Source organism: Sinocyclocheilus rhinocerous, unplaced genomic scaffold (assembly GCF_001515625.1).
Source record: "Sinocyclocheilus rhinocerous isolate Xijiao unplaced genomic scaffold, SAMN03320098_v1.1 scaffold623, whole genome shotgun sequence".
Lineage (NCBI taxonomy): Eukaryota > Metazoa > Chordata > Actinopteri > Cypriniformes > Cyprinidae > Sinocyclocheilus > Sinocyclocheilus rhinocerous.
The window spans coordinates 1,106,195-1,116,538 of NW_015644631.1; the positions used below are offsets into that span (position 1 = coordinate 1,106,195).

Consider the following 10,344-nt stretch of genomic DNA (forward strand, 5'->3'; position numbering starts at 1 on the left):
CAGCTACTGATAAGTGAAAAGAGGTGCTTAACCTTCATAATAAAATATCGATCGTCATTGTTAGGTCAAACTAAATGTTATATAAGCTGATCTGTTTTATGTTCTCTTCATTTGATGAGATTTGCCATTTTTGCAATCCTATTTCGAAAAACAAAATTTAGGATGTGTAGATAGTTTAAAAATCTGATTTGAGTGATTTTGCTATTTATTATAAATAATTAGAAATAAACATTGAATACACATCAAAATTAAATAGATTTCAAAAGTAAATAAAATAATTCCTATTATATACTGTATATAATATGTGACCCTGGAGCACAAAAGCAGTCATAAGTCACACGGGTATATTTGTAGCAATAGCCAACAATATGGGTATGGGTCAAAATTATAAATTTTTTTACTTATGCCAAAAAATTATCAATTTTTTTTATTTATGCCAAAAAATCTTTAGGATATTAAGTAAAGATATTTTGTAAATTTCCTGCCGTAAATATATCAAAACGTAATTTTTGATTAGTAATATGCATGGCTAAGAACTTAATTTGGACAACTTTAAAGGCGATTTTCTCAATATACATTTTTTTTATTTTATTTTGCACCCTCAGATTCCAGATTTTCAAATAGTTGTATCTCGGCCAAATATTGTCCTATCAAAATTTCAAATGATCTCAATTTTAAAAAATTGACCCTTGTGACTGGTTTTGTGGTTTAAGTTCACACATGTATCATTTTATTGCTATAAATATACTCATAAAAATAGATTATTTTTTAATTATAAAAATATTTGACTGTTTTAATATTTTCTTATTATTTTGCTTCCATTTATTAAAAAAATTCCATTACATTTCATAAAACCATAAAACATAAAAACATCATAAAACCATTTGTGTGATCTTGTTATTTACCAGAAATACATTTCTTAATATACTAGGAAATAAATAAACATTAAACATCAAAACTAAATATTTAAAAAATAATATTAATACAAATTAAAGTAAGTTAATATAATAAAATTACATTTTATAACATATTATATAAATAATAAATATGTATAAATATTATTATTGAATGATAATATTTTGAAAATAATCAATAATGTTCCTGCGTTTTACTTCCTTTTAGGTTGTTTATTGAAAAACTTCCTAAACATCGTGAATATAAAACAGCCAACATTCCTGAGAAGAAAGAAATGATGAGGGTGAGATTTTCCTCTTCCTGGGGAAAGTTAAAAGTTTCATAAAGCATGCCAAATCGTTTGCATCTCAAGCTAATGAATATCCCTTATTTTCCATGCTAGAAATTAAAGGAAGTTGCTTTTCCGAAAGCTGAGGAACTGAAAAAGCTGCTTCTCAAGCAGTACGAAAAAGAACACGCCGAATATCTCGTCCGAAAGGTGGGTAACATTTAGGGGCAGATTTTTCTTAAATGATACCTACAAACTAATTCAAGTAATAGTGTTTATTGACGGGTGTGTGACTCCTGGCAGCGAGCGGAGGATGAGGCCCAGGCTCGAGAAGTGGCCAAGCAGCGGGAGCAGGAGGCCGAGAAGCAGATACGGGCCGAGCAGCAGCAGCGTCAGCGCGAGCAGGAGCAGTTCAGTGCCTTTGAGGAGATGATCCGCAGGCAGCAGCTGGAGAAGGCGCGCCAGCGCATCGTGCAGGAGTTCAGCGTCCCGGCGTCGCCCACCTCTCCCCGAGATCTCCTGGTGCCTGATGCACAAGGACCTCCACAGGCCTCGTTTTCACCGCCGACGAGCCCCGGAGGAACCCCGAACCATGTCTCTCAAACTTCACCCCTCCCAGCGTTTGACCGCTCACTGAAGCCTAGTGTTCCAGTCAGTGCAGGACACAGTGAGGCCTCAGTTTGCACTTCCTTATTCATTGCTGACCTACATATATTACAATTGTTCAGTAATCAAGTTGAGATTATGTGTGTTTTCTTAGGTGCGCTGGTAAACGGCTTGCGGCAGCTCTTTGTGCCCGCCGAGCTGTGCCAAAGGTTTTTAAAGCTAGCAGATGCCAACACAGCACGGGCCGTGGAGACCTGTGGGATTCTCTGTGGCAAGCTGGTACGTCCAAAACATGCTCAGACACGAGCAGACTTTTTTTTTTCATTGATGAATGGAAAGTTCAAAAGAAAAGCATTTATTTGAAATGAAATCTGTGTACCATTATAAAGGTCTTTACTGTAGTTTTTGGTTGAATTAATGCATTCCTGCTTTCAAAACACGAAAGAAAAACCCACAAAATTTTGAATGGAAGTGTACAGTCGTGGCCAAAAGTATTGGCAGTGACATAAATTTTGTGTTTTGCAAAATTGGCTACTTAAGCTGTTGTGGTGTTCATTCACATTGTTTCTACAAGTATTTGCAGTGACATAATCTAGAAACAATGTGAATGAACACCACAACATCTTAAGCAGCAAATTGTGCTAAACACAAAATGTATGTCACTGCCAATACTTTTGGCCACGACTGTATATAAATCTTACTATCTCTTGAATATAATTTGTGCAAACTGCAACCTTAATAACATGTCTGAGGAAATCTGTATTATGATGAGCAAATCACAAAACAGTTTGATGTCTTGGTCCACAGATGAAGAACGCCTTCACAGTGACGCACGTGATCGTACCCAAGCAGTGTGGAGGACCAGATTACTGTGACACAGAGAACGAGGAGGAACTTTTCCTAATCCAGGATCAGAATGATCTCATTACACTGGGCTGGATTCATGTATGATGTTTTCTGTATGGTCACATGACTTTTTTGTTTGTTTGTTTTTAATTATTATACAGTATCACTGTAATTATGTGTCTGGAGAATAATCAATCTCTTTTATTTTTTTATATATAAGACTCACCCGACCCAGACGGCCTTTTTATCCAGTGTGGACCTGCACACACATTGCTCTTATCAAATCATGCTTCCAGAGTCTATAGCCATTGTGTGCTCACCTAAATTTAATGAGTACGTTTTTGGCTATATGCCGTGTTAATTAGTTTGAGTGATAGTTAGCACGTTTAATGGAAAAATAACAGTCTGATAACTTATGCTCCAGGACTGGCTACTTTCGGCTGACAGACTACGGGATGGACGAGATCTGTTCCTGCAAACAAAGAGGATTCCACCCGCATCCAAGGGAGCCGCCCCTCTTCTCTGTGAGTGATGCCTGATTAGTGATTAGTGAACCCTTTAAGTACTTAAAAGAATAGCTTACGCAAAAAATTAAAATAGGTCATCCGAGATATAGATGAGTTTGTTTCTTTATGGGAACAGATTTGGAGAAATGTAGCATTACATCACTTGCTCACCAATGGATCCTCTGCAGTGAATGGGTGCCGTCAGAATGAGAGTCCAAACAGCTGATCAAAACATCACAATAATCCACAAGTAATCCACACCACTCCAGTCCATCAGTTAACATCCCGTGAAGCAAAACGTTTCTTTGTAAACAAATCCATCATTAGAGTGTTTTAACTTTAAACCGTCGTTTCTGACCAAAATAACCAGTCTATAATCCATAAGAGCACTTCCTCTAGTGAAAAAGTCCATCTCCTGTTGTTCTTTCACATCCAAATCCACCAACATATTTGTTTAGAGCTGTTATGGACTGATTTTTTATTGTAAGCTGTGCTTGATCTGTGCATATTTCTCTCCTGATTCAGATGAGACGACTTCACTGGAGAAAGCAATGTTATAGAGGACTTGTATTTTAGCCAGTTAAAAGTTAAAAACATTGTAATGATGGATTTGTTTCTTACAAACATGCAGTTTTATAATGTCACAAGATGTTAATTGATAGACTGGAGTGGTGTGGATTGCTTGTGGATTATTGTGATGTTTTTATCAGCTGACGGCACCCATTCACTGCAGAGGATCCATTGGTGAGCAAGTGATGTAATACTAAATTTCTCTAAATCTGTTATGATGAATAAACAAACTCATCTACATCTTGGACGGCCTGTAGGTGAGTACGTTTTCAGCAAATTTTCATTTTTGGGTGAACTATTCCTTAAACTCCATTTGATTGATCTACTTTGTCCTTCAACCTTATGTGCACTATAATGAATGTTTTGCATCTGTGTTTTGTGCTCAGGCTAGTCAACACGTCACCATCACAGACGGAAGTGTGACCGTGATGGATTTGCGGTGATTTCATCGCTTCTGCTTCGAAATACGTGCCTTTGCTCTTGACCGCACAGCGACTTGCCAAGAAGCTCCCAATGGGCAAAGAAGGTCCCTGCTGAACATTGCTACAAAGACACTGGGCCTCTATTATCACATCTTAGCAGTCTATATTTATTAGTTTAATTCTGTAATATCCCAATGTGACCAATAAGAGCTTGAAGTTGAGGTGTGTAGTTTCTAGCACTGGCAGCATCAACTGGATTTGCAAAAATAAAGATAAGTTGTGACCTCAAGAATGCTTAATGGAAAAATAGAAATGCATGGCTTCTGTGAGCTTCCTTTTGTTTAAAACTAGTTTATTCTGTTTGATGTTGCAGAAATTACACACTTCACCTATAAACACCTGTACATATTTCAGTGTTCACTGCAAAAAAAAAAATTTTTTTTTTGAGAAACAAAATAAACTAAGTCTTCGTTTTCTGAAGGAAAAAAAAGAACAAAATTAAGTGAGTTTATGCTTAAAACCTAAAAAGATATACGCAAATCAAAAGAAAAACAAGATTATTTTTCATACCCAATTGACATATTTTTTTCTTGCTTTAAGCGTAAATTCACTTGATTGTGATACATTTTTCAGAAATACATTTTTCATCTCAAGCAAATATGTCTCGATTTAAGAACATTTAGATATTCGTGATGGGAAAACAAGTCAAAAATGTGAAGTAAGAAAATTATTTTTTGCAGTGTTGTCTTTGCCATTCCATATTTTGGCCTTCTAAAAAAACTGAAGGCTTAATGATATGCTTCATGTGCAGGATCACATAAGCCCATCCACTTAATAGCATACTGCTGTTACATTTTATTTAAATATGCAGTTGTTTAAAGCTCTGCCTCTGGTCATACTGGAAATGTTCAGATCTTTATGTTGATTAAAAGATCCTCGTACGCCATTGCAACCAGTTTCAGACAGACTGGCTTCTGGATTTAGCGTAACACATGACAGTGAAACAGCTGATTCTTTACGTCTGACTATGATATGATACAAAATAGCTACTTTAATATGTATCAGACTGTGATCATGAAGGCAGATGATTATAGGGAGCAAAGACATATTAATTTTCATGTTCTTTCAGCCAAACTATTTTCTGTTGCTTTCCGTAACATTTAAAGTGTTGTTAGTCTTCCTCTTAATGCATATTTTGTATATAATTTTCTGTAGTCATGAGGTTCATTTTTGGGGACTCTGAAGCTTTGCATTTTTTATTAATACATAATTAAAAGCAAACATATCTTCACTTGACTATGATCTGCTAAGGCAAGACACTACAAGGAAAACCATTGTTTTGCTCAATTTTGGCCTATTTTGTTTCCATAACATGTTTTCTTTCAGAGTAGTGCAAAGAAAATATCAAAAATACACATTTAAGACTTTATTGTTTTCTGTTATGTACATTTATGCAAATATATGCGTATTTAATTAGATAATGTTTGATTTGCATATTTAGACATGACATTTCAGAAATTGTCTACTGTAATTAAACAACTAGGGAAGTATGGTGATATCTATTAGTTTAAATGTGTACCTTACTCACCTGTGGTGTCTTGTCAACGATATATTAAAGGCTTTGACACCTAGCATGCCTTTTATTGCAATTATGGACTGAAATAATATGTTTATCGCTTACCATGTTCACTGAGGTAATGTGCTATTTAAGTGTTTACGTGTACTAGAAATGCTAAGCTGCTTCAGTCATTAAAGTTCATGTACAGTACAAATAAGGGGCAAAAACAAACGCGGTCGCTATTCAATAGGTGGCGACGGAAGAGTCGCTCTGCTTCATTGGTCTGCGCCGGAAATGATGCGCAGAAGAAGATGCTCTTCCTGCGTGCGTGTGTACCTTACTCACCTGTGGTGTCTTGTCTACGATATATTAAAGGCTTTGACACCTAGCATGCCTTTTATTGCAATTATGGACTGAAATAATATGTTATCGCTTACCATGTTCACTGAGGTAATGTGCTATTTAAGTGTTTACGTGTACTAGAAATGCTAAGCTGCTTCAGTCATTAAAGTTCATGTACAGTACAAATAAGGGGCAAAAACAAACGCGGTCGCTATTCAATAGGTGGCGACGGAAGAGTCGCTCTGCTTCATTGGTCTGCGCCGGAAATGATGCGCAGAAGAAGATGCTCTTCCTGCGTGCGTTCAGCTACTGTTATTAACTTCCATGGATTTTCGGTCATTTTTTGATCAAGTGGTGGTTAAAATTAACATTTATCGCGAGCTATCGTTCAAATAGGCAACCAATACGTTTTAAACACGTCTTAATAGCATTTCGTTAGAGAAAAAAAGAGTACTTAGCGTACAGGCTAACGTAAACAACGTCTTGCGCAATTGGACTTTCAATTACTGTAAAAGAACAGTTTCTCCTGTTAAAATAGAAATATGACAGAGTCCAAAGAGAAAGCTTTGAGTGTGAAGTCTGATGTTACTACAGTCGCTGTCAGGAATGATGTGGTAGAGACTAAGAAACCGACGAGGAAGATTCTTGATGAAGATGAATATATAGAGGTAAGACAGTCATATATATATATATACTGTTTACAACAGGGGATTTTCTGACATAATTCATTGTATTATACTTAATACATTCAATAATTTGTGTTACACCGTTTTAATGCGCATGTGTTTTGAAATATGTTCCTTGAATACACTTGGTTTGGCTTTGGTTTTTATTATTATTAAATAACGACGGTGATCTTCAACACCGCAGTGTTTACACAAAATACCAAACCTTAGTCCGTTTTTCAGCATGCAATGTGTTATACAGGAACAGCTGATTGAGTATCATGTGTCACCTGTAAACAACATGCTTATATCTGCTTAAATTCTTCTGACACGCATACCACAATTTCTTCCAAAGGGTTTGGAGAAGATCATCCAGAGGGACTTTTTCCCAGATGTCTCCAAACTTCAAGCGCAGAATGATTATCTGGAGGCGCTAACGTAAACAACGTCTTGCGCAATTGGACTTTAAATTACTGTAAAAGAACAGTTTCTCCTGTTAAAATAGAAATATGACAGAGTCCAAAGAGAAAGCTTTGAGTGTGAAGTCTGATGTTACTACAGTCGCTGTCAGGAATGATGTGGTAGAGACTAAGAAACCGACGAGGAAGATTCTTGATGAAGATGAATATATAGAGGTAAGACAGTCATATATATATATACTGTTTACAACAGGGGATTTTCTGACATAATTCATTGTATTATACTTAATACATTCAATAATTTATTGTGTTACACCGTTTTAATGCGCATGTGTTTTGAAATATGTTCCTTGAATACACTTGGTTTGGCTTTGGTTTTTATTATTATTAAATAAAATAACGACGGTGATCTTCAACACCGCAGTGTTTACACAAAATACCAAACCTTAGTCCGTTTTTCAGCATGCAATGTGTTATACAGGAACAGCTGATTGAGTATCATGTGTCACCTGTAAACAACATGCTTATATCTGCTTAAATTCCTCTGACACGCATACCACAATATCTTCCAAAGGGTTTGGAGAAGATCATCCAGAGGGACTTTTTCCCAGATGTCTCCAAACTTCAAGCGCAGAATGATTATCTGGAGGCAGAGGAAAACGGAGATATGGAGCGGATGAGGGAGATCGCCATCAAATACGGGTCTTTGATGGCTAAATACACCCCACGAACCTATGTGCCCTGTGAGTGACGTTTCTTACGGTTTGTGATTAATAAAGGAATAGCTCACCCAAAAATTTACTAAAAATTTACAATGGGTCCTCTGCAGTGAATGGGTGCCGTCAGAATGAGAGCCCAAACAGCTGATAAAAAACATCACAATAATCCACAAGTAATCCACATGACTCCAGTCCATCAATTAACATCTTGTGAAGCAAAAAACTAAATGTTTGTAAGAAAGCTTTAAAGTTTAACTGCCTTTATAATGGATTTGTTACAAACACACAGCTTTTCGCTTCATACGACATTAATTGATAGAATGGAGTTGTGTTGATTATTTTTGGATTATTGTGATGTTTTTATTCGATGTTTGCATTCTGACGGCACCCATTCACTGCAGAGGATCTATTGGTGAGCAAGTGATGTAATGCTTAATTTCTCCAAATCTGTTTTGATGAAGCAACAAACTCATTCACATCTTGAATGTTTTTTTAAATCATTTTGTTCCCATTTAGACACGACTCCCTCAACATTTGAGACCCCAGATGGTCGAAGTGCATCTCCATCGTGTTCGCAGAGCAAACACAGAGCAGCGAAAGAGGATGGTAAGTGACTGCTGCTAAAACTAATACATACCATCTCTTACGCATTTTATTAATTAAAGTACATTGTGAAAGCTGTTTTGTATTATTGTATTTTTGAAATTTAAATATGCAAACAAGGCACTACCTAATTACATAAGCACAAAATCTGCAGTTTTTACAGAGGGGATTATGGGTCTTTTTGGAATTTTAAAGATATATGCTACATGTGGTCTGTGTTATGTTTCAGGAAAAGATGCTGAAAAAACAGAGGAAAAGGATCTTCCGTCTCTGGACCGTTTTCTTGCTAAAAACACGAGTGAAGACAACGCATCCTTTGAGCAGATAATGGAGCTCGCGGAGGACAAGGACAAGCTGAGGCATGCGTGGCTCTATGAGGCAGAAAATGAATTCAAAGAGGTACAACACAACAGAAGCTACTACATAGCTTTTGTATAGTTTTGTATTGGTGGGTCTTGTTTTGAGTTCTGACAATGTTTATTGTTCTATCGTTTAAAGAGGCACGAGCAGAACCTCGCTCTACCATCCACAGAGAAACAGGCGCTTGAGTGCACCAAGGCAGGAGTGGAAACATGGCAGTACAAGGCCAAAAATGCACTCATGTACTACCCTGAAGGTAAAGTTTCCCATTGAGGATCTGCATCAGTATATTATTACATAATACTTTCTGAGGCATGTACATGAACTGTTAATAACTTGATTATGAGTAGGGAAGGGTGATATTTTTCATTTGCCGGTGATAGAAAATTAACAGCATGCAAGCAACATCATAAATATTGCCGTAATTTTGGTGTCATTTTAATATGTATATGGCCAAGGAGCCATACGGTAAATTGCATGTTTGTTTTGTTCCCCAAAAGGTGAAAAAGATGACACACTGTTCAAGAAGCCACGGGAGGTCCTGTACAAGAACACTCGGTTTGATGTTGACCCCTTCTGTAAAGCCCTGAACAAATCGCAAATCCAGCAAGCTGCTGCGCTCCATGCACAGGTACCATCTTATTGGTCAGCATCCGATCATAAACCACTTTCATGAATAATGACCAAACTAATAGCATATTTCTCTGCTCTGCCTTCTGTCTAGTTTAAACAAGGTAAGGTTGGTCCAGACGGCAAAGAGCTCCTGCCTCACGAATCCCCCAAAGTGAATGGTTACGGATTTGAAGGAGAAGCCTCCCCTGCTCCTGGTGAGTGCCACTAATTTTGTTGATTAATATAAGTTTTAGTTTAATATAGAAATCCATGCCTATTACTATGGTTATTAGGGCTGGGTTTTGACACAAATTTCGATTCGATTCCCATTCACAAGCTTTCGATTCGATTACCAATTCGATTCGATTCAATGTCGATTATTTTGGATACATATCAGGTACAGTACAAGGCAAATTTTAACTACTAATGCAACTAATGCTGTAAAATATACATGAGAGTCAGTTGGTACTACATTACTATAATATTGAAGGTTAAAATTTACTGATTTGTAGACTAATATACAACTGCTAAAATTACACTTAATGAAGTTTTTTTTAAATAATAAAGTTACAATTACATCATAATATTTCTACTTCAAATTGTTTTTTTTTTTAATATAAACATTTAAATGTGGCTGTCAAAAATTTGATGGATTTATTCAAACATAAATTAAAACATTGAAGAACAGTACAAATTATAATGAAAATGTTATATGGTGCATATATTTAGCAAAATGCCCCTCTCTACAGTTTATTTTTCATGGTCATTTTTTATGGTCACCAAATATGTTTTTCTCGAGGGTAAATGTGACGTTACGTGACATTGTTTACAAGCTGTTATATTGACGTCTTTGCACGGCTGAAACACTGATTGAGAGATTACATGAGACAGGATACGGATTGTAAAGTTGTACTCTTTCTTTTAACTTACCTT

At 36.4% G+C, this 10,344-nt stretch overlaps 2 protein-coding genes and 1 long non-coding RNA gene across 5 annotated transcripts in view; 2 read left to right on the forward strand and 1 right to left on the reverse strand.

Moving 5' to 3' along the window:
- The window catches only part of stambpa (STAM binding protein a), a 5,539-nt gene extending 1,117 nt beyond the window's left edge, over window positions 1–4,422 (forward strand). For both annotated transcript variants that reach the window (XM_016576378.1, XM_016576379.1), the window contains exons 3-10: window positions 1,123–1,198; window positions 1,298–1,393; window positions 1,487–1,850; window positions 1,944–2,068; window positions 2,597–2,734; window positions 2,856–2,968; window positions 3,060–3,159; window positions 4,098–4,422. In XM_016576378.1, the coding sequence (XP_016431864.1) occupies window positions 1,123–1,198; window positions 1,298–1,393; window positions 1,487–1,850; window positions 1,944–2,068; window positions 2,597–2,734; window positions 2,856–2,968; window positions 3,060–3,159; window positions 4,098–4,154 (1,069 nt within the window). In that variant the 3' untranslated portion in view covers window positions 4,155–4,422. The remainder of the gene's footprint in view (window positions 1–1,122; window positions 1,199–1,297; window positions 1,394–1,486; window positions 1,851–1,943; window positions 2,069–2,596; window positions 2,735–2,855; window positions 2,969–3,059; window positions 3,160–4,097) is intronic.
- A 1,073-nt stretch (window positions 4,423–5,495) lies between these two features.
- On the reverse strand, window positions 5,496–6,203 carry LOC107758657 (uncharacterized). The gene is made up of 2 exons (XR_001642046.1): window positions 6,037–6,203; window positions 5,496–5,721 (listed from the first exon to the last, which is right to left on the reverse strand). It is a non-coding gene; the product is annotated as an uncharacterized LOC107758657 (long non-coding RNA).
- Window positions 6,204–6,269: 66 nt separating this feature from the next.
- The window catches only part of LOC107758656 (protein DGCR14-like), an 8,892-nt gene continuing 4,817 nt past the window's right edge, over window positions 6,270–10,344 (forward strand). The window contains exons 1-8 of one of the 2 annotated variants that reach the window (XM_016576452.1): window positions 6,270–6,701; window positions 7,054–7,128; window positions 7,767–7,860; window positions 8,353–8,442; window positions 8,669–8,838; window positions 8,938–9,055; window positions 9,300–9,430; window positions 9,524–9,626. In XM_016576452.1, coding sequence (XP_016431938.1) covers window positions 6,576–6,701; window positions 7,054–7,128; window positions 7,767–7,860; window positions 8,353–8,442; window positions 8,669–8,838; window positions 8,938–9,055; window positions 9,300–9,430; window positions 9,524–9,626 — 907 coding nt within the window. In that variant the 5' untranslated portion in view covers window positions 6,270–6,575. The other variant, XM_016576451.1, reaches the window with a different exon arrangement.